This window comes from Labeo rohita, chromosome 19, assembly GCF_022985175.1.
Source record: "Labeo rohita strain BAU-BD-2019 chromosome 19, IGBB_LRoh.1.0, whole genome shotgun sequence".
Classification (NCBI taxonomy): Eukaryota; Metazoa; Chordata; class Actinopteri; order Cypriniformes; family Cyprinidae; genus Labeo; species Labeo rohita.
In genome coordinates, this window is record NC_066887.1 from 21,951,111 (window position 1) to 21,974,946 (window position 23,836).

The window sequence follows — 23,836 nt, forward strand, 5'->3', positions numbered from 1 at the left end:
CACAAAGTCAAGAAACTCCAAACTGGTACTAGTAATGGCTATCGGCGGGAAGTGCAAGAGAAGGAAACAAATGAGAGGACACACTGCCCTCTAGTGAAACTTATGGCCATCAACAGACAAGCAACATCAATTTTATTTATCTGCATTTATTTTTATTTGAAAATAAAAGAATTCAAACGAACATTATTGCGTAGTCACTAATCTAAAAGCTTTTCCCTTGTACGACCATTACCTGAGAGCAACTAAATCTCAAAAAACGTTATGAAACAGGAGGTGTTAAACAGCACAGTATAACTCAGTGCACATTTCAAAAACATGAATAAATGAAGAGAATAAAATCACAATTAAACACAAGTGCTCCGTGCTCATTCTAGTGTACAGTGCTCTTTAGCTTCGCAAACATTTTCCAGTCATTCAGTAAAAACTGACATGACAGATGACTAAAATACAGGCACTCGCTTTTTAACAGAAAACCAGCATGACAGCAGCACTTTCCGAAATCAGTCCATGTAGCCAACCCTCAATTCATCCACTCATCACATGAAAAGGTACAGTTGTCACGTCATTATTAAAGACTTGTCTTTTAAAAAAGGTACAGAGATAAGAGAATAATGGAGGAAAAGAGAGTTGGTTGAGGTGCGTGATTAGGCTAAACCTGTGCTACACATCCTCTCTGCCAGCATCAATACATCAACTTAAATGCCACCCTTCAAAACCAGCAGGCAACTGGGGAAAATACATTTTTATAGTTGCCGAAAGCAGGAACAGAACACCATTGATTCCAGATCAATACACTTTCATATATCCTGGAAATGCCCTCAGCTTGAAAACTACACATCAAGTGTGATAACTGAACTTCATAGTGATCGAACCATACACGTGACTGTAGATTTCCCAGTTCATTTGGTTTTTGATGATTTATTCCTTCCTGCATGTGCACTGGGAAGTCAAAGTGAGGTCAAAGGTTACATACAATCAGCACCATCCGTACAGGATACATATCACATTAGATTGTACAGGGCAAATTGGGGAGTTATAGTGAAAAACAGACAGATCAGCATGAATTAAAATAACACTTTAAACTTCCATCTGCATATGTATATGTGTTTTTATAAGGATAAAAATGAGAATTCCTAATCCTAAATTTTCCTTATTTGTTTCCTCTACAGTTTCAGTTCCCATTGATTTCCATTGTATTTTGTTTTTGTATTTTTGATTGTTTGTTTTTTGGCCATACGATTAAAGTCAATAGCGTCCAATCATTTTGAAATATTCTTCAAAATACTGTCTTCTGTAAAGGCATAAAGGTTTAAAATGACATGAGGGTTAGTAAATGACCGATTTTTCTTTAGGTGAATTATTTAAGTGAGAGTGTGTTTTTAGTGTATATTACAAGGTATGACTTGAATTCTGTGTTAGCAAGTTAGTGAGGTACAATCCACTGATTGTGTGATTCATTACTATGCATAACTCATTATTTGAGACTTGTTTGCTTGTGTATTTTAGGAGCCAGTAGCATTTCGTCCCCTTGAGGGCCGGGTCCCTTCATTGCCATACTGGCCCCAACCATAGCAGGATAACTCCGATTCCTCCTCATACCTTCGTTTAGTGGACTGAAGGGCGACCCTGCCCTCCGAAGCCCACCCAGAGGACCTATAAGTGGGCTTGGCCTTGGAATCCCTCCCCCTGTTGCCCCAGAAGCCCCAGGGCTTGCCAACCCCAATCTTTTCAGCTTATCAACCAAGTTGAGATTATACATACTGACATCAGTTTGGCTCTCACAGTCTTTAGCCTGAGCCCCAGACACCCCTGCCACCTCTTTCAAAATAGACCTTGCTGGTTTGGAAGCCAAAAAGTTTTCATAGGACGGGCTCTTGAAAGAGAAAGGTGTGGAGGTGTCTGCGTCAGAAACCGCTGAACCTGGGCTGGGAGTGTGACGGGTGGGGGAATTGGGTGGGGTGGTGGGACGATTCGGGTCGGGAGGCGGAGGAGGAAGAACTGAGGTGGAGAAGAGGACTCCTCCGCTTCCTCTGTCCCAGCTTTGAGGCTGGTACACGGCAGCTGAGATGCCCCTCTCCTGCAGGAGGCGCACCAGACCCAAAGATGTGCTGAAGGTTTTGGTGGAGTCCCGCAGGTTGGTGAAGGACTGAGACTGGGACAGACTCATTCGACGAGGAGTACACGGCGTGGCGGCTGGTGTTGAGCGCAGACTGCTTGACATCACGCAGGAAGAGGTGGGGACAGGGTTTAAACTGGACAGAAAAGGAGAAAATTATATGCTGATTGGCTAATTGGTTATTGTCTCAGTTACAGGACAGTACGTTACCTGGGTGTCACCCTTGTGAGCTCATCAGATGGATGGAGAATTTTGCAGGTGGTGAAGGTGTAGGTTGAACTTGTATGAGCCATGCATTTGCCCGGGAAATACACTGGAAAACACACAAAAGCTGAGAGTTGTCAAAACAAATATAGAGTTTCATTTATTTTTATTGAAATTAATAATTTATGAAATTTATGAAAAGTGTATGAAATAAAATGAAATACAATAAAATTGGCTAATAATTACATGGATTTTAAATATTGATTTAAGAAATTTGTAAATTTGAAATTCTAAATAAAAAAATTTAAATAAATAAATACATTTTATATTTGTTTTAGTTACTAAGGTCACATTATTTCATATAAAATCAAATATCACAGCAAATATGTAGTTTAATTAATCATTTTGTTTATGAATATTTACCAAATACATAGTTACATTTTTAATCTAATTAAACATATTAATAGCACATCAAATGTGACACTTTACAATAAGGTGTCATTTGTTAACATTAGTTAACGTATTAACATATACGAACAATGAACAATACATTTATTATTATTTATTAATCTTTGTTCATGTTAATTAATAAAAATACAGCCATTCATTGTTTATGCTAGCTCTCAGTGCATTAACTAATGTTACCAACACGACTTGTGATTTTAATAATGCAGTAGTAAATGCTGAAAGTAACATTAGCTAAGATTAATAAATGCTACAGAAGTATTGTTCATTCATAGTTCATGTTAACTAATGTAGTTAACTAATGAACCTTATTGTAAAGTGTTACCGAAATTAGCCACAAAAGATAATCTAAGAAAAGCATTTGTTCAGACAAATCCTTTAAGTCACACAAATTCTTTGGTTTTTCAGCATTTTTGTGTATTTGAACCCTTTCCAACAATGACTGTATGATTTTGAGATCACTGAAGGGCAACCGAGGGACTCCTATGCAACTTTTACAGAAGGTTTAAACACTGATGCTTCAGAAGGAAACACAAGAGCCAGGGGGTGTAAACTTTTGAACAGAATGAAGATGTGTACATTTTTCTTATTTTTCCCAAATATCTTTTTTTAATGATTAGTACTGCCCTTCAGAAGCTACAGAAGATACTTACATGTTTCCCAGAAGACAAAATAAGTTAAATTTACAGTGATCTTCAAATTCAAAAAGTTTTTACCCCCGGCTCTTAATGCACTGTGTTCTGGAGCATCAGTGAACGTTTCAACCTTCTGTAATAGTTGTAAATGAGTCTCTCAGTAGTCCTCAGTGCGAAAAGATAGATCTCAAAATCATACAGTCATTTTTGGAAAGGGTTCAGGACGAACAAAGGACTCATGAACAAATATCACTAAACAAAACAAACAAAAAAAAACAGCTGTGGATCATTCAGGTAACAACACAGTATTAAGAATCAAGTGTATGTAAACTTTTGAACAGGCTCATTTTTATAAATTCAACTGTTATTTTCTCTTGTGGACTATATGTAAACGTCATATGTGAAATATCTTATTCAAGTCAGTACTAAAAAAAAAAAAAAAAAAAAAAACATTTTTTTGGTGTATCTAAACTTTTGATCTTAACTGTATATATATTTACACAATGTATGTTCATATTATACATACAAGAAAAAGTTTTCTTAACAACATATTATTATAATATCAATCTTTGCATCACATTTTCAAACTTTTGAGTATAGAACACAAAACAGACTGACTTACTTGAAAACTCAATGGAAGCGTGACCTGTGCTGAGACATGGTGACGGGGAGGCTGAGGGGGCGAGGCTATGGGCAGGAGGGACACTGGAACTGGATGTGGTTGTGGTGGGAAGGTTCTGGAAGTACTGCTCTCCAGGCTCATCTTCCTCATAGTCGGCATAGTGATACACTTCCTCCAGGTCCAGCTCCAAGGGACGGAAGCCTTTCGGGACCACGCCAGGTCGAGCATCCAGGATACCACCCAGATTAGGCTGAGCCAACTGCTGCCAGTGCTGAAGGGTAGCCGAGCCTAGGAAAAGGACAAGACACAAGGGATGCTGAGGAGGAGAACTCTGTGAATATATAAACTAATTTACACAGGTCAGTGTAAAAACACACAATGGTGCAATGATGTGATAATGAAAAACAAAAAATGAATGAAAGAAAGAATGGAGAATATAAAGGAATAAGATGAAGTGACTTTATTGAAGATATACTAAATGAAAGCGCAGAACACAGAATTTAAACAAAACGGAAGGTGAAAAACTATAAGAAAGAAAAGTAAAGAAATACAGAAACAGAAAATATGCATGAAGAGTAAGACAAACAATAGTGAAAATGTCCATTTTTCAATTTTCGTCTTGAGGTGGCAGTATTAAAATACAAAACAGAACTTCTTCCTCCAAGAACTTTAACAACTAACTTTATAATCAGTATGTCAATCACTATTTCATGCAGCTTAAAGACTACACTGTATTACATCACAACACTAGAATTTATATCACTGATCAAACATTTTCAGAACTCACATACTTGTTTCTCTATAGATAAAACACTGCTTTTTTCCTCATATTGGTGTTAATGAATATGCATAACAGTAACAGCATAAGCAAAATCATTTGCATCAGCCAAGTGATACAGAAGAAAATGAGCATTTATTTGAAATTAAAAATGCTAGATAAGAGAATATGACTTTTTTGTGAAATATTCCTTACATATATCCATTTTCCAAAATTTGTCATAATCTGATCGCTAGTGTAAATGTATCCAGGAGCGGGACTCTCTGAAGTATGAGTGTTTGCGGGGATGCATTAGCCCCCACAGTGAATTGAAAAGCATCATAGTGGGTGGACGTGGCCTGGAACGGTAACGCAGGAATGTCTTAGGATAGACATTTTGTGTATTTCGGTCACCTTCCAGAGGTTTGACAATCTGGAGCTTGTCGGGAAGATAGGGCCGGCTGGCCCAAGCGCCCAGGGACATGATGCTCTCGCTGTGCACCATCCTGTTTGAGTAATCTCCACTGTCGACTGGCTCTCGATTACGCCTCTCCCGCTCCCCCTCGAAGAAGAGACGCTCGCTCAGACAGTTCTGCCGTCGCAGAGACAGTCGCCGCAGAGCGAGTTTGAGCTCCTCTGAGCCAGATCGTTTCTCAGGGGCATCCACACTGCAGTCAGAAAACAAGGAAAGTCATATAAGTGAAAACAAGAGTCATTCGAGAGGTTTCATTTAAGAGGATGCTGAAATTAGTCACATTATTTGATACCTTTGACTTTGTTTATTGTCTAATGCAAAATTACAATTATTTTATTCTTAGATGTATGATTTTCCATTAGGAATGTCTGCCAATTTGCCAGTCCCCAATAATCACTAAATTATAAAAGTGTGACTTTGATTAAACATTTAAACACTGAATTTTGGATTTGATTTAAATTAAATAACATGTTTTTACTATTAAGTTTTATCTAAAAAATACATTTTATGATAAAAATGCTGAATTTGTCTTTGTATTTTTTACTTAAATTGATCTGAAGAATGAAGTCAAAGTTACAAGAATAAAGTCAAAATGTTTTGAGAATAAAGCCAAAAATTCTGAGAATAAAGTTGAAATATTTCAAGAATAAAGTTGAAATTACGAAAATAAAGTAAAAATTCAGAGAATAACGTTGAAATATTTTAAGAACTAACTTGAAATTATGAGAATAAAGTCGAAATTATTTGAATAAAGTTGAAATATTTCAAGAATACAGTCGAAATTACAAGAATAAAGTCAAAATATTTTGAGAATTAAATTAAAATTCAGAGAATAAAGTTGAAATATGCTGAGAATTAACTTGAAATTACAAGAATAAAGTTGAAATTATGAGAATAAAGTCTAAACATTTCAAGAATAAAGTTGAAATTATGAGAATAAAGTTGAAATATTTTGAGAATAAAGTTGAAATTACGAGAATAAAGTCAAAATATTTTAAGAATTAAAATGAAATTACGAGAATTAAATCAAAATAATTCAAGAATAAAGTAACTACGAGAAACTACGAGAATAAAGTTGAAATATTTTCATGAATTAAACTAAAATTACGAGAATATAGTTTAAATATTTTGATAATTAAATTTAAATTACGAGAATAAAGTTTAAATATTTTGAGAATTAAGTCGAAATTACAAGAATAAAGTTAAAATACTTTGAGAACTGAGTCGAAATTACGGGAATAAAGTTGAAACATCTTGAGAATAAAGTTAATATTTTGATTTTATTCTCAAAATATTTCGACTTTATTCTCAAAATATTTTATTCTCAAAATATTACTGCTTTAATCTCGTAATTTTTTTTTTTTTTTAATGTGGCACTAAAGCACTGTCGTAAAAATTAAATGTTCACATGATAACACAAATCATATTCTCACAATAGCTGCTTAAATAAAAAATGCTTAAATGTGATTTCATTTCTTCATTTTGGACTGGCAACAAAAATGATCAATCCAGTATAAACCAGTCATAATTAAAACTATAATTCAGTACTCCAATGATTAAAAAATAAGTCTACTCAAAGAAGCAATTCAACCGATGAATCAAATGTCCAAACCAACATCGCAAATGGGAAACCAAATGGTCAAACTGACATTGTGAATAGCTATTCAAAAGACCAAACTGATTTTCAACCTTGTAACATTAAATCTCAAAACATTTGTAAAGTTACGATTGACAATTTTGAAAGAGACATTTTTTGATCAATCATAATGTGTGATTTATCACATCTGAATGACAGTGCTAGAATTTAGGCCATTTATTCAAATGATAAGAACGTAAACTGTAATCGAGTTGAAATAAGTGTGGGTAGAAAAAATATGATTTTCTGACCTTTTAAAATAAAATAATAATTAAAAAAAAAATATATATATTTCCCTGAAATTTTCTAGTACAAATGCCATTGATTCCTGAGAATGAACCACACATTTATCATTCAAGTGTGCCAGAACCAGTGGCCTTTCAGTGCCATGAACATTTAACATACATATATTGTTTCTCCAGAAAAGCAACAACTACATTATGACTCAACTAAAGGTCAATTTAAAGTTATTAGATTACAGCCCCGGTAAACACAGCCTCATAATAGACTCACGCAGCATCTGAAGAGCCGGTCTCCTGCAGCATGCTCTGTGTACGGTTATCAGGCGCTGCACTGATGCTATTGCTCTCAGAGAGGGCGGAGCTAAGGGAAGAGAGCGTCTGATTGGACCCAGGGATGTTGGTAGCAGAGTTAGCAGGTCGCTGTCTGACAGACTGGTTGATGTTCTTCACGGTCTCAAACACACGCTTATGACGTACCCTATGAGACACAAGCTAGATACTGAAAGATACTGAACTAACTTATAACAATGAAAGAAAATGTGCTGGACAGGAAGAAAAATTTCAAACCTCTGTTCTTCATTGTCAGGATTATCCAGACTCAATTCCTTCCTCATGCTTCCCTCAATTTCAGCAGCCAGGGAGTCCTAAACACACATGCACGCATACACACACGTTTACTATCTACAGGGGACATTTCTATTAATACAGCTTGTTATAAATCCTCGCCCACACCCTAAACCTAACAGGAAACGTTCAGCATTTTTGCAATATAAAAACCTTTACTTATATTTTACACAGTTTTTTTTTTTTTCAAATGTGGGCATCACCAAAAGAAGGTTTTGTCAGATTTAGCTTCATTTTAGAAGTTTTGAAAGATTAAATTTGCCATAATTTTTCTATTTTGGGCTTGTTCTTCACTCAGACTTTTTAAAGCCCCCTTTCAGTGTATAAAATATCTGTAAAATATGGAAGAATCGTGGAAATTCTATTTTGTACTATGACATTTTTGATTAATTTGGTATTGACAGGCAGGCACATCTCTAGCAGAACAAAACAACAGAAATGTCATTAGAAATTTCACTAATTAAGTTGGCTTGACCAATCAAGTTTAAACCAGCTATTTTCAGATTAAATTTAAGACTTAAGATTTTATTTGCTAAAACAGTTGGTTTTAAGCCTTTGTTTTACTTTACCAGCTGGTTTTACTTTTTTTTTTTTTGTATAAAACAGCTGGTTTTAGCTGTTTATATTCTGAATCGGCTGGTTTTAAGGTGTTTTTTTGGTTTTAAGGTGTTTTTTTTTTTTGCTAAAACAACTGTTTTTTGCTGGTTTTAACTGGTCCTTAACCTTTTTTTTGAACAGCTGGATTTAGCAGTTTATTTTCTTAAACGGCTGGTTTTAGCTGGGTTTTAAGATGTTTTTTTTTTTTTTTTTTTAACTAAATCAGCTGGTTTTACTTGGTTTCAATAACCAAGTATCCAGTTTTTAGCTGGATTCTTTCATCCATGTTAGCTATATGTTAGATCTCAATAAAATATGCTTATCATGCCAGAAACATGTTAATCATGTTAAAAAAAAACTTCCCTGATGAAAAAACTGCTAAAATAGTCTGGATGGCTGGTCTTAGCCGGTTTAAGATGAAAGTAGCTGGTTTTAGCTGGTCTCCCAGCCTAGCTAGGCTGGTTGTTTGCACTGATCACTGTATGATATCAAAATTGATCATTGTATGATATCAAAGTACCATTGCATGATATCAAAGTATTGATCATCGCATGATATCTCATGGTACTTTGATGTCATACAACGATCGATTGGCACAGCGCAAACAACCAACATCTGGTTATTTTAGGCAATTTAGAAATCCTGTGCAGAACGTGTCCCTGGGAAGTGGCACGTCTGGTCACCTTATGCTAAAAACATGATAGCAACATCCTAATCATGTTAGAAACATGTTAGCAACATCTTAATAATGCTAACAACATGCTAATTGTGTTAAAATATGTTAGCAACCTTGCTAATCATGCTAAAATTATGCTTGTAACATCTTAACAACATCTCTCTAATCTATGCATGTAAACTTTAAAACTTCAAGCCTTTACAATTTCTTCAAACTTTCAGGCTAGGCTTTCTCCAGCCAACTTCAAAGTTTGTTCTTAAACTTTACTCGTCTAGTTTAAGAATTATTACATCAAGATATCATACGTAGCTTTCTTTACCAAGATAAATGTCAATACCAAACCAGTAAGAATTTAAAAATGTTAATTCTGTTTTTATTCATATAGCTTCAAGTACACTGTCAACTTTGGCGATGACAAGATCCTGAAGGCTGCATTAAATAAATAAAAATTTAGTAAAAACAGTAATATTGTAAAAGAAAAAAAAAAGAACTGTTCACTATTTTAATATATTTTAAAATATATTATATTCCTGTGATGGCAAAGCTGAGTTTTAGAGCAGTGGCCTAGCATGAGTTATATTACTCTGTGTTTGTGTGTGTGTGTGTATGCGTTTACCATGGGAAAAAGTCCCAGAGGGTGATAGCGTCGAGGAGTTCCTGCGGACACACTGCGGTTCCGTAGGTTCTTGAGCTCCTCTTGAGCCTCATGGAGCATTTCAATGCACTCAGAGTATTTCTCTTCGAGCTCCTGCAGCTGTGTGTGTGTGTGAGGAACCAACAATAACATTCACACAGAATGAACCAATTAATATATTGTGAAAGTATTTTTGTAAGATCAAAAATGGGAAATATTGATTTATGCTGTCTGAATTAAAGTACCTCGGCTGTGAGCTGTCTTTGTGCATCTTTAGCTGCCGAAAGGTGCTGAGAAAGTTCTTCATTCTCGACGGCAAACTATCAAAAACATACACAAACACAAATCTCTGCACATATTTATCTCATGTATTTTACAATTCCTTCACCAATGAAGTGAAAGACGAATCGATTCTCACAGTTTTGGCTTTTTTCTGCAGGTCCACTATCTGAGAGAGTAGGTGTGTGATTTCCTCCTGTTGTCGAGAGGCATCTTCTGTTTTTTTAGCCAGTTCCTCTGCTATACTGGAGATCTGGATGCTGGACTGCCCTGTATGAGGAGAAAGGGTGGACTTATTTTTGTTTTGTCAAAATATAGAGCTCTACACCTCCACTTAAGCCTTGAATCAATGTTTCACCCACTTAGCTCTCTGACGCAGTCATTCACCAGCTGCTGTTCCTTCTCCTCATATGACTCTGTCTCAGACTTCAGCTGACTCGCCTAGAGACAGAAAGAGAGACAGGTACTAAAACATCAAGTGTGTCATTCTTTAAAAGTTAATATATAAATAAGTAAAATAGTTTCTTTCTGGTCTGTGTAATTTCTAAGAGCCTTCAATCAAATGTTTTCTAAATACAAGACAACTAACAAAAGCAAAACGATTGCAATCTTTGTATGGTGGAATCAATAAACCTCCAGAAATATGAAATACCATCCATAAGCATAACAAATACTAATTGTTGGACTAATCTGCTGGTAGTCCACTGTGAGTTCAGAATGACTCTGACTAACAGGGGTTATAGATATTCGGTAAGATTCACAATCTACTGTGATCCCGGCATGCATGTACGCACAATAGAGATCAATGATTTTTGGAAACTGGGTAGAGGCACACACATTGCTCCAGGCCAAAATGTCTCCTTTCTCTTTTGCTTAGTTTTGCCAGTTAATGTTCCCCGCACATTTATATATATACAGTAGTGATGCGCGGATGGCGGTTAATCCGGGGGTCGGGTGGGTCGGGTAATAAAAAATGCATTCTGATTATTTGCGGGTGGGTCGCGGGTGAATGAAATAAATCAATAATGGCGCAAATATTAAGTACATTTTCTAAAATATGAACCTGTTTTAAATACTTTTTTCATCAGGCAAACGATTTCATTTTTGTGTGTGTGTCCATTTGTGACAGAAAAGGTGATATTCCAGATAAAGTTTGAAGGGAGCTACGCCTGTGTTAATGCTATTGAGTAGGGTAATATGCAGTGGTGCAGTGCAGAATCTGCGTATACCCATTTCTTTATCAGTCGGAATTGCATATACCCACTTCTAAATCCCCTCTGATGCGCATTATTCAGTAGTGTCCTGCATTAGCCAAAATCATGACAGGCCACCATTTCTAATTCAATCGTATGTGAATAAATGCAAATATTCGCTCAAAACACGCAGTAAAGACGGTAAGGACCGTGGCCCGCTCCGTCCGCGCCTGCACCAGATTTGCTGCCTGTCAAGGGAGTAGTAAAATGAATAATTATTATTGATTACTAATTTAAATCAGTACATTATAACAAAACCAATACCTTAAAAAAGAAAAGAATTACATTTTTACGATCAGAAATTTCTTAAACTTGGTGAATCCCTGTAAACTTTTTTTCCAGTAGATGTTCAGTAGATGTTCAAAGTCACCCATTATTCTTTTTTGATTTGGCTTAAAACATTGATTAAGCTTATGTAAGTGTGCAGCGAGAGATCAAAAATGAACCAGATTCATCATATCATCATCCAAAACTAAGAATTAGAATAACTAAATGACATTAGTGTGGTTAGCTAAAACAGAGAAAAATATTGTGGGTGGGTGGCGGGCGGATAGCTTATTTGAAGCTGCGCATCTCTAATATACAGACACTACCATTCGAATGTTTGGTTTAATTATTTTTTTGTGAAATTATTTTATTCAGCAAGGACCCATTAAATTAATCAAAAAAGAAATTAATCAAGTAAATGTACAAAAGATTTCCATCTCAAGTTGTTCTTCTATGCAGGCCTGTTTCCACCACTGAATTAAAAAAAAAAAAAAAAAAAAAATGTAATTGCGACTTTTTTTCTCACAATTGCAAATTTACATTAGCAATTGTGACTTTTTTTCTCAGAATTGTTAGATATAAACTTGCAATTGCGAGTTATAAAGTCAAAATTGCAATATAAAGTCACAATTCTGAGAAATGAAGTCAAAATTGTGATTTCACCATTCTTTTTTCTTGCAAATGCAAGCTTGCACCTTGCAATTTTGACTTTGTAACTGGCAGTTGCGATTTACATGTCACAAATTTGAGAAAAAAAGTCAGAATTGCGAGTTTGTGTCATGCAAATCTGAGAAAAAAAGTCGATTTTTTTTTTTTTATTTTTTATTCAGTGACGGGCTTCCACAGTACTTCTGAAATGTCTGTCCTTTCAAAGAATTCATGCTTACCATCAAAGCAATAAATTAAAATAATTACATTCAAAATATACTAAAATAGAAAACAAAATGATACTAATAAAACGATAAAATTGCAATAAAAATTCACTACATTACTGTTTGTACCCACCCCAAATTTTTGAATGGTAATGTGTTTATAAATATATATACATTTATTTTTTGTTTTTCACATGTGCGTGTACCTCTGATCTGAGAGACAGATTTTCTTCCTCCAGGTCTCGAAGTTTTTGCTGCAGAATGTCCAGAGAGGAACCGCTCCGGGCAGAAGCTCCTGCCCTTCCCTGTTGACTCCTGACCCCGAAACAAAAGACTTAATGACTAAGAAATCAATCCTAATATGGGTACATTGAAATATGACAATTCTGCTTTCTTTATTTTCATCAGAGAACTACTGTACTGTTGTACATTAGTTATCTTATAAATTAAACTACAGCTAAAACACCTGAGCTAATAATATCCTGACTGAAGCCAACAGAACCGGCTCCACTGGCCTTGAGCTATAGATAAAAGAGAACAGCGTTATAAAACAGTGGACTGACGTGGGCGATCCAGACCCCTCTTCACTCTCCTCCACTGCATTAGTGTAGAACTGCAGAAGCTCGTCTTTTAGATTCAACTCATGGTGCAGCTGAGCCACCTGTGTATAATAACATGAACACAATTTAAACAACAAATTGCTCACGCTTCATTGCTAATTATCATTACTCATATTTTTACTAATAGTTTAACAGACTTCTGAAATTTACTAAGACGTTGCAACACTTTTGCACAGTATATCAGCTGGAACAATTTGTTTTTAGTGAATTCCCATCAGAGAGTAAACTTTGTAATGAATCTGTTCATGTACCTCCTCCCTGATGGTGCCCACTTGTTCCTCCAGGTATTCATTCTGCTCTGACAGAACACGGTTCTTCTTCAGGAGGGACTGACCGATGCGGGCAGCGAGCTCCAGATCCCGCTCTTTCTGTAGAGTCGAGAAAATTATTAAAACATCCACTACCATTTAAAAGTGTGGGGTTGGTAAGATAGTCTCTTATATTCACCAAGGCTGCATTTATGTAATCAAAAATACAGTAAAAATGTGAAATGTTATTACAGTTTTAAAAAAAAAGTTTTCTATTTGAATAGATTTTAAAACGTAATTTATTGCACTAATGCCAAAGCTGATTTTTTAGCAGCCATTACTTCACAAGGTCCTTCAGAAATAATTCTAATACACTACCAGTCAAAAGTTTTTAAGATTTTTAATGGTTTTTAAAGAAGTCTCTTCTGCTTACCAAGCCTGCATTTATTTGATCCCAAATGCAGCAAAAATAGTCAAATTCTGAAATATTTTTACTATTTAAAATAACTGTTTTCTATTGAATTTTTTTAATGTAATTTATTTGTAATTTATTCTATTCAAAAGCTTGGATTTTTTTTATTTTTTATTTTTATTTCTTTTTTTTTTTGGCAATTACTTTTATTGAGCAGTGATGCTTTAAATTGATCAAAAGTGATGATAAAGAAATTTATACTGTTACAAAATATTTCTATTTCAGTTAAATGCTTTTCTTCTGAACTTTCTATTCATCAAAGAAAAAATCCTACTTCTGCTGTTTTCAATATTATAATATTGAAATATTTAATTATAATATATTTTAAAATTTAGTTATTTTAAATAGCAAAAATATTTCAACATTCTACTGTTTTTGCTGTGTTTTGGATCAAGCAGAACAGACATCTTTAAAAACATTAAAAATCTTACTGTTCAAAAACTTTTGACTGGTAATGTATGCTGATTTTCTCATTATTATTTCTTTTTAATGTGCTGCATAATTTTTTAGTGAAAACCAGGATTTATTTTTTCAGGGTTCTTTGATGAATTGAAAGTTCAAAAAAACAACACTAAAACAGAATTCTTTTGTTACATTATAAATATCTTTAGTGTTACTTTTAACCAATTCAATGCATCCTTGTTGAAGGAAAGTATTCAGTTGTTTAAAAAATAAAAGTCTTACTGATCCCAGACTTTAAAATCATAGTTTCTTATTAAACTTCACCTCCTCCAGAAGTCTTGTGACAGCGTCGATGTCATTGTAGGTCTTAGTCATCTGGCCCACTCGCTCAGCACATAGTACTGAAACACAGACCGAAAAGCACTTGAGTACGTCAGACCAGCTCAAACAATTTTACTTTAAAAGAATTCAGTACAGTGAGGCAAAACTCTTACCTAGCCCTGACCTTAAAAATGATCCTGACATAAGATCTTACACGCTTACAGACACTGGCTTGCTGACCTCGCACCATCACGCTCTTACAATAACATCAATGACAAACCATGCATGACTGCCCCGGCGACTGTTTCCATGGTGCTGTTACTCAGCAACCCCATCCACAGTCAGCCAGAATCAGATCAGCCACAATTACTGTTATATCACACACTCATACAGTCACATAGAAACACGCACACAAGTATGCACAACAACAAAAAGTAATAAGAGATAAAATAAAACATTTTCCGGCATCTTTTTACTGAAACATTTGATACCAAATTCAACGTACAGATTGTGAGCAGGAGGAATATACAATAAAGTCTTCAAAAGACAAAAAATTAACTTTATCCCTGCTTACATCATGTCTTATTAATGCAGCTGAGTTTCTAAACTGCTTTAATGAGGTCTGTAAATCTAAAATCAGAGCTCAGCCTGTAAAAATATTAAATGCTTCCAACGAGAACGAGAAAGAAAAGTTTTATGAGGACACACTGTCAGAAAAGGAAATGACTCTGGACAGAGCAAACAATAAGCAACCATGCCATCCTCTCTCATACACACACACGCATATAAAGACATCCAAAGGCCTCAGGCTACACTCAGAAAGGACAAAGAAAGTATAAAATAGAATGTGATTAGCTTTAAAGCACCTCTGAATCTCATCCAAACATTTTCAGATATACCTAGCCTACAACATGCATTCAAAAACACCTCTGATAGTGAGAAATCAAAGCAGAAAGTACTCTAGCAGTGCATTAAAAACACAAACACACACACGACTTTACCATCGGCATACTGCTCATAGCACCACTCCAGCTCAAAGTCTTCTGCTCCCATGATCTTGTGCATCCTTTCACTCCCTCTTCAATAAGATGAGAGGAGAGGACCAGAGCAAACCAAAGCAAACGTGAACGCTACACTTCCTTCCTCCCGTAACGATACAGAGTGATGCTGAGAGTGTGGTCAGTTACAGCAACAAGAGTAGAGTGACTATATTTAACACTATGATGAGAGAGAGAGAGGCTGTGGGAGGGAGGAAATGAGACTGAATGAGAGAGAAAGAGAGATAGAGGTTGTGATGGTGGGGGGATGCAGGACATGTTGGTAATGTGGATATCACAAGGTCAAATGTAAAGGCTACACACAGGCTATGTATAATCTAAAGTGTGAACTAGTGGGTCACTCATACTACTCAGTGTATTTTCATATCTCTCATATGTGACCTTGCACCACAAAACCAGTCTTAAGTAGCACAGATATATTTGTAGCAATAGCCAAAAATACATTTGATGGGTCAAAATGATTGATTTTTCTTTTATGCCAAAAATCATTAGGATATGGTATAAAGATCACGTTCCATAAAGATATTTTGTAAATGTCCATCTGTATATCAAAACGTAATTTTTGATTAGTAATTATGCATTGCTAAGAACTTGCATTTGGCAACTTTAAAGGTGATTTTCAATATTTAGATTTTTTGCACCCTCAGACTCCAGATTTTTAAGTAGTTGTATCTCAGGCCAAATATTGTCCTATTCTAACAAACCATACATCAATGGAAGGCTTTTTTATTCAGCTTTTAGATGATGTATAAATGTCGATTTCAAAAAAATTGACCCTTATAACTGGTTTTGTGGTCCAGAGTCACATATGACTATGCAATATTATCCATGATTATCATAAGATTATTTAATAAAATATTATTTGTAAAGATGGAAATCATATTTGTTTGTTCTTGTCACATTAACACAGTTAAGTCAATTAAATCAGGTTATTTTGGAAATGTATTTAGTAACAATAATTTATCATTTTAGCTATATTTTTAAAGAAAATGTCTACTTATTATATTATTGAGCAAGGATGCATTAATTCGATTTAAAATGACAATAAAGAAGTTCATAGTGTTACTAAAGATTTGTATTTCAAATAAATGCTGTTCTTTTAAACTTTCTATTTATCAGAGAATCCTGAAGAAAAAAAAAGTATTCTGGTTCACATACAAATATTAGACAGCACAAATGTTTTTTTAACATTGATAAATCAGCATATTATGATTCTGAAAATCTGACTGAAAATGGAACAAAATTTTTTAATATATTACAATAGAAAATTAGTTTAAAGGTTAGTAATATTTCACAGTATCAGATAAATGCATCCGTTGTTCTGTGAATTTTTTCAAAAACTTTAACTGATCTCAAACCTTTAAATGTTAGGTAGCATGGGTATATTTGCAGCAATAGCCAAAAACACATTGTATGGGTCAGAATTATCCAATTTTCTTTTATGCTAAAAATCATTAGGATATTAAGTAAAGATTATGTTGCATGAAGATATTTTGTAAATTTCCTACCGTAAATATATCAAAACTTCATTTTTGATTACTAATACGCAATGCTAAGAACTTCATAAGGCGATTTTCTCAGTATTTAGCTTTTTTTTTTTTTTTTTTGCATCCTCAGATTCCAGATTTTCCAGTGGTTGTATCTCGGCCAAATGTTGTCCTTACATCAATGGAAAGCTTTTTTATTCAGCTTACAGATGATGTAGAAATCTCAATAAAAAAAATTCACTGGTTTTGTGGTCCAGGGTCACATATTTTGTTGTAATTATAGTGTTGTAAGTATAGTAAGGCTATAATGTTTTCAGTATGATAATATCTATATTTTAAAAGACAATTTAAAAATTGAACGCACACACACAGACACAAATCCAAAATATTAAACTTAAAAATGACAAATAATCAAATAACCTAACTGTCAATCCCCTACTGGTTAACTTACTTGCTTAAAAAAAGAATAGGCACTGAATAGCAGAAACGACCTAAGTATTAGGATTAATTAAATGTCATTTTCCATTGGACTGGAATAATTCCTTAACCATCCAGCAACTGAAATATAATACTGCTGCAGAGTCAGAAAAAGAAAATGAACCAATTATTACATTATCAGTCATTATGGCTATATACTGTCTGCACAGAAAGCTGATACAAGGCATGATTCAGACAGTAAACATGACTCAGTAGGAGCTATTCAGATGGGCTTGTACACAAATATCCAAATGAATATCCAACATTTAACAGTTAAATTAAAAAGTGGGTCAGCTTATTATTGCTCTTCCACACTGGCACATGCAGCAGCCAATCAGAGAAACTTTAGAATCGTGCATTAAAGTCCTTTTTACACTGATGCATGTGCGTCAGACTCTCCAATATGTCTGATACCCCGGAGCAGAAATCGATAAGAGTTATGTAACCAGAACCACTTAAAAAAAAAATGAAGGCTGCAGAAAGGTTAATTACACAAATTCTCAGAATTGCTAATGAAAAGTGTCACTGTTTACAAGTTAAGTGCAAATAAATGAGAGAAATATGTGTTGTTATACATAAACAAATAGGGAAAAACTATTTACGCTACTGTTCAACAGGGTCAGTATAATTTTTTAAATAAATACTTCATTCTTTTTAACTAATTCACTTTAAGGATGCATTAAATTTATTAAAAGTAACAGTAAAGACTTATGAATGGAAAGGTCATTCTTTTGATCTTTCTATTCTTAATGGAAAGAAAAAAATGTATCAGGTTTCCACATAAATATAAAGCAGAACAAAAGTTTTCAGAACTGAAAATAAAATAAAATGTTTCTTCAGCAGCGAATCAGCATATTCGATTTCTAAAGGGTTGTGTGATACTACAGACTTTAGTAATAGCTGCTTAAAATTTAGCTTTGCATCACAGGAATAAATTACATTTTAAAATATATTAAAATAGAAAACAGTTATTTTAAATGCTAACAATATTTCACAATATTAATGTTTTTTTCCTGTGTTTTAGATGAAAAATGCAGCCTTAGTGAGCACAAGAGACTTCTTTAAAAAACATTACTGACCCCAAACGTTGAACAGAAGGTAATCTTTTACTATGCAGAATTCTACATTAATCTGTGGCACTGTTCTATGATTTATATGTTTTAACTTACAATACAGTTCACAGGTCACATTAATGGCAAATGGCAGTTTAGGAATCTGAGAAAACAACAACAAATTCACAGAGGCCTGTATAACAGTAATTAAAATCTCTAACGGTGACGTATATTGCTTACATAATATAATGGGCTAAGCATAAAATATGGGCTTACATCAGACCACTATATTTTAAACTCTGTAACCAGTGCAAGAGAACAGAGGAAACAGAAGAAACCAGCACCATCTACTGGCTGAACTATGTCAGTGACAACACAGTTCACTTTTCACAATGACTTTGATTTATCTTCGCCACATATTCTGTTACATCTAGGTCCTTTGAAAACTGAAAAATCAGCAATATCATACGACAAGAAAAAAAGGTTTTATTATCATAACTCAAATAACACAACTCACTCCATCAGATAAAAGGTAGACGAATCTGCAGACTCCAGTCTAGCATTAATTTTGGTAAATCCAAAAGTTTTAAAAGCAATGTTTTCTTTGCCAACTGTCCCACAAAATTATAACTTATAACCAGTTTCCTTAACAATTTTTAAAAAAATATATTTTCAATTTTAATTAATGCTTCTTAAACTAGCACAATGAAAAAAATGCACAAGATCAAGAACTGTAAGATCAAAAATTACAACTAATTAAGTTAGAGATCAAACGTATGTGCAAATGTGGAAAGATTTATAAATCAAGATACCAAAATGACATAAGAAATCTTGTTTTCTGAGAAATTGGTCAAAATGAGTTTATGATTAAAATGAGAAAAGAACTGCCAATGGTCTTAAAAACGATTTAATTTAAAGTGAAAACAAGTTTTCATACCCCAATCACAGATGTTTGTTCTTGTTTTAAACATAATCTCAATTTTGTTCCAATTTGGATCTCAAGTAAATGTTAAAAAATTTTGATTTAAGGATGTTCAGATATTTGCATTGAAAAGCAAAACAAAAATACTGAGGAAGATATTTTTGCACTGCATGCAATATTTATGAATTTGAAAGGATAGTTCACCCAAAAATTAAAATTCTGTCATTGACTACTCACACTAATGTTGTTCCAAATCCGTAAAACCTTCGCTCATATTCACAACACAAATTAAGATATTTTTGATGAAATCCGAGAGCTTTCTGACCCTGCATAGATGGCAACGCAACTGATGTGTTCAAGGCCCCAGAAGGTAGTAAGGACATTGAAAAAATAGTCCATGTGACATCAGTAGTTCAATGAGAGATACCTTACCGGGCCTTTAATGTGGTAGTTGCATTGCTGTCTGTGCAGGGTCAGAAAGCTCTCGGATTTCATCAAAAATATCTTAATTTGTGTTTCGAAGATGAACGAAGGTCCAAGAGGTTTGGAACGACATGAGGGTGAGTAACTGACAGAATTTTCATTTTTGGGTGAACTATCCCTTTAAGACTTTCTACTCTGATTTAAGACCTTTTGAAGGCCTTAATTTGAGGGAAGGCTAGATTAAGGCTTTTTAAGACCTTTTTAAGACCTGCAGAACCCCTGTTAGTAATAAAATCCTTTCTAATAAAAACAAGCCTCTTTCACTCACAAAAGTAGTTGAGGGTCTCCTCAATCTGCTCAGAGGTGAGGTCTATGCGTGTGTCGGGCGAGATGAGAGGCGTGTGGATCCAGTCGTCGTGCTCATAGCCGTACACACAGTCTGCCCTCAGCCTGTAGACCGGCAACTGCTCCTCCAACAGACTGATAATCTCCACCTCAGGGAGCTCTGTGCTGTTACAAACATCTACAACAGAGACAGAAATGTGAAAATCAACATCAGTACATCTCGTGCATCTTGTAACGACATGACACAATCATACATGTTCTAACCTGTGATTGTTTCTGCGTCCCTGTAGCGGGTGTGTAGCGCTAGAGGCACTGGTTCCTCAATTCCTTCGGCTACATACTGCTCTTCTGGGATGGGTCCAAGGTGTATGGGTTCTGTATGGTCTGTTCTCGAGCACTCAGAACTGGACTTGTCCAGCTTGACAGCTTCTCAGTGAGATTCTAGAACATGTCCAGATTTGTCCCTCTGTAAACAACACAGACCAGTGAGACTGAATATTTTAATACACAGAAATCAAAAGCATACCCTGTTTCAGGTCTGATTCAGTACTAAGAATCTTGCAGATTAATTATTTCATCAACAACCACAAATGTGACCTTGGACCAGAAACCAGTCATAAGGGTCAATTTTTTGAAATTGAGATTTATACATCATCTGAAAGCTGAATAAATAAGCTTTCCACTGATGTATGGTTTGTTATGATATGACAATATCTGGCCCGAGATACAACTAATTGAAAATCTGAAATCTGAGGGGGCAAAAAAAATCAAAATACTGAGAAAATCACCTTTAAAGTTTTTCAAAAGTTCTTAGCAATGCATATTACTAATCAAAAAATAAGTTTTGATATGTTTACGGTAGGAAATTGACAAATATTTTTATGGAACATGATCTTTACTTAATATCCTAATGATTTTTTGCCATAAAAGCCATACAGTGTATTTTTTGGCTATTGCTACAAATATACCCATGCTACTTAAGACTGGTTTTGTAGTCCAGGGTCACAAATGTACAAACCAGTTTGTAATTGCTGCAGTTATCAAGGTTTATTGTTGAGAAATCGATTTTCATAGTTCTTGATAGTTAGACCACCAGGCGCAGCAAAGAGGTTCCTTTAACGTTTATACATTATCTAACAGTGCATGGAAAAAAATACAGTCTATAATGTAAATATGCTAAGTAAAATAGTGTATTAATAATAATTTCCTTTTGCCTTTTAGTAGAATGACAATAGAAAAGTCAGTTATTTAATTTTGCAAATAACACTGCCTTTATAATATCATACTGCTTACTATATATACACATTTTAAATGACAAAAATAGTATTTGATATAACATGCTGTGCATACAAATACCATAGATCACACAATCCCTGTAGAATGAAACTCATGAATCACCTTAATCATAGAGAACATCCCAAACGTACATTCATCGTGTTATCGTAAATATAGTACATGAATTGTAAAACATGATATCACGTGGTTTGTTTTTGTAATGGGCGTGTCTACGCATGTGTCGTCATGACGTTCCTCCCCATCTTCTGCGGTACCTACACCTTGCGTAAACAAACTGATTTTAAGTCATTAAAAATGAACATCTGTATTTCATTATAGCTCACCTTGTAGCTACCAGTATCAATTATCAAACAAGATAATGTCATGACTGTGATAGTGTCTAATTTATATAAACGAATGTGCTTACTTACAAGTAATGTAACTCCAGTCAGTGTGGAAATCATTTAACCGTCGTCTGGATGACAGGCGTATCACAGATTAACTAATTTCTTCAAATGAACGGCGTTAGTCACGACAACTATTAAGCACAGACTTCAATTTTGCTTTTGTCTCTAAAAAGCCGAGAACCTAGATTGTCGGATTGTTTTACTACCGGGATTGTTACAGATGTCTTCAACAGCAGGCGTCGAATCTCCCAAACCATTCAACCTTAATCCTCAGTTCCTTTTAGTGGACTTATTTTGCCCATCCTATACATCATCCTCTCCTCCTGTATCACCTCCTTTTCATTCTCAATCTGAGAGCGCCGCAATGCCCGTGACGTCACACGTCAAACGTTGATGTCCGCGCATGCCTCGCGCTCCTGCAGCAGCTCACAACACAAGAATGTCACACAAAGGACGTGACACAGTTTCTCTGAATACGTTTACTGGACTGCATTTGGTAGCTTTCATCGTTTACTTTAATTTATGTGTTTATTCAGTGATAGTAGAAACAGGAGAAGGTATATTTGGGAATGACAGTCTGTAGACAAATCTTTATATTTTTAGAATTTAGATTATGTAAATATTTCTTTTAATATTATTCTTAATGTTAAAATATTAAACATTTTTTTACCTTTCACTTTTTTACTAAGTTTACTTAAGTAGGTGTGTGGAGCTATAAGTTAATATGATTTCACAAAAAAAGTAAAACGTGTTTAAAGGTTTAGTTCACGCAAAAATGAAAATTCTGTCATTAATTACTCACCCTCATGTCGTTCTAAACCCGTAAGAACTTTGTTCATCTTCAGAACACGTTAAGATATTTTTTATGAAATCCGAGAGCTTTCTGACCATGCGATAGCAACGTAACTACCACGTTTAAGGCCAAGAAAGGTAGTAAAGACATCGTTAAAATGTTATGAAGCTATGAAAATACTTTTTATCTACAAAGAAAACAAAAATAACGCCTTTATTCAGCAATTTTTTTCTCTTTTGTGTTACTCTTCCACAACGCGTTGAGGTTGAGTAATTAATGACAGAATTTTCATATTTTGGGTGAACTATCCCTTGAAGTATTTTGGACATAGCATGTCACCCAATAGAGGGTTTGCACTTACGTCTTGGTTTGATCACTTACCTGGATGCGTGGCCATATTGGAGATACTTGGATGTAAACAACAGCATGGATTGCACGGTTAATGTGCTACTGAATATGTTGTTCTGCTAATTTATGCTTTTTAAACCACTGAAAAGCGTGAGGAAGCTGCTAAATCATATAGAGAATGACAGTAAGAAAAGGGTGCAATATTTTGACAATCTAAAGTTAACAGGTGGTAAAGATACGTACAAGCAATATTAATTTAAGATATTAGCCTAATATTTCACCTACCTGATCGGAAATGATAAGAACAAACACAATGTTGTCAAGATTCTTGCCCTGGAAATCCTGGTTCAGTTTGGCCAACCACAAACGCCTTTTGTTCCTAAGACAGTTTTTGCACTCTTCTCCCTGATTTGTCATAACTTTTGGCAGTCTATAGTACTCCAAATGTTTTTCCTGGTCCGACCAATTAGTACAGCCCAAAACATGACAATAATTGACCATTTTCAGCAGCAATAAGCAGCAGAATATGTGAGTTTAGTTCGGTTCAGTTGCATTGTTTACGTTCAGTGCCGCCGATAAGGCCAACTGATGATGCGTCGTGAAAACACCTTATAGCATAATTGTGTCACATATAAACTGCTCATGTACAGATAATGTCTTTTTTTATACTTCTCTGATATGGTAGTGTGAGTAGTGTTTTGACATTATAGATTTGAAACTTGCCTAATTAACATGATAAAATAATGAAAAAACCTCTCTGAGGTTACACAGCATTTTCTGAAATGGTAAATCTGGGCAGAAGAAGACACATTACACATTAAAATCACCAAGG

The 23,836-nt window shown here is 34.7% G+C and overlaps 1 protein-coding gene across 2 annotated transcripts; it reads right to left on the minus strand.

Annotated features, from left to right (window-relative positions):
* Positions 1 to 51: 51 nt before the first annotated feature.
* trak1b (trafficking protein, kinesin binding 1b) lies at positions 52 to 20,611 on the minus strand. 2 transcript variants are annotated; one of them, XM_051137211.1, is made up of 16 exons: positions 20,446 to 20,611; positions 20,165 to 20,359; positions 14,421 to 14,497; positions 13,226 to 13,342; positions 12,918 to 13,015; positions 12,561 to 12,669; positions 10,325 to 10,403; positions 10,102 to 10,232; positions 9,929 to 10,003; positions 9,666 to 9,803; positions 7,720 to 7,796; positions 7,424 to 7,630; positions 5,214 to 5,467; positions 4,043 to 4,330; positions 2,327 to 2,429; positions 53 to 2,252 (listed from the first exon to the last, which is right to left on the minus strand). In XM_051137211.1, exons 3-16 carry the CDS (start codon positions 14,469 to 14,471, stop codon positions 1,475 to 1,477), a joined length of 2,505 nt encoding a protein of 834 aa, XP_050993168.1. In that variant the 5' UTR covers positions 14,472 to 14,497; positions 20,165 to 20,359; positions 20,446 to 20,611; the 3' UTR covers positions 53 to 1,474. The 2 variants fall into 2 exon arrangements, with proteins under 2 accessions (XP_050993166.1, XP_050993168.1); XM_051137209.1 differs by lacking the exons at positions 20,165 to 20,359; positions 20,446 to 20,611 and adding an exon at positions 15,419 to 15,600 and having other exon boundaries at positions 52 to 2,252.
* Positions 20,612 to 23,836: the final 3,225 nt, after the last annotated feature.

Bases quoted from the DNA above. Each gene is read 5' to 3' on its own strand.
- trak1b (XM_051137209.1), bottom strand. From the start codon at position 15,482: ATGCACAAGATCATGGGAGCAGAAGACTTTGAGCTGGAGTGGTGCTAT. The intron at 13,343-14,420 runs GTGAAGTTTAAT...TCGACTCTACAG, and splicing joins TCACAAGACTTCTGGAGGAG to AAAGAGCGGGATCTGGAGCT. The intron at 12,670-12,917 runs GTCAGTCCACTG...TTTCGGGGTCAG, and splicing joins GAGGGGTCTGGATCGCCCAC to GAGTCAACAGGGAAGGGCAG.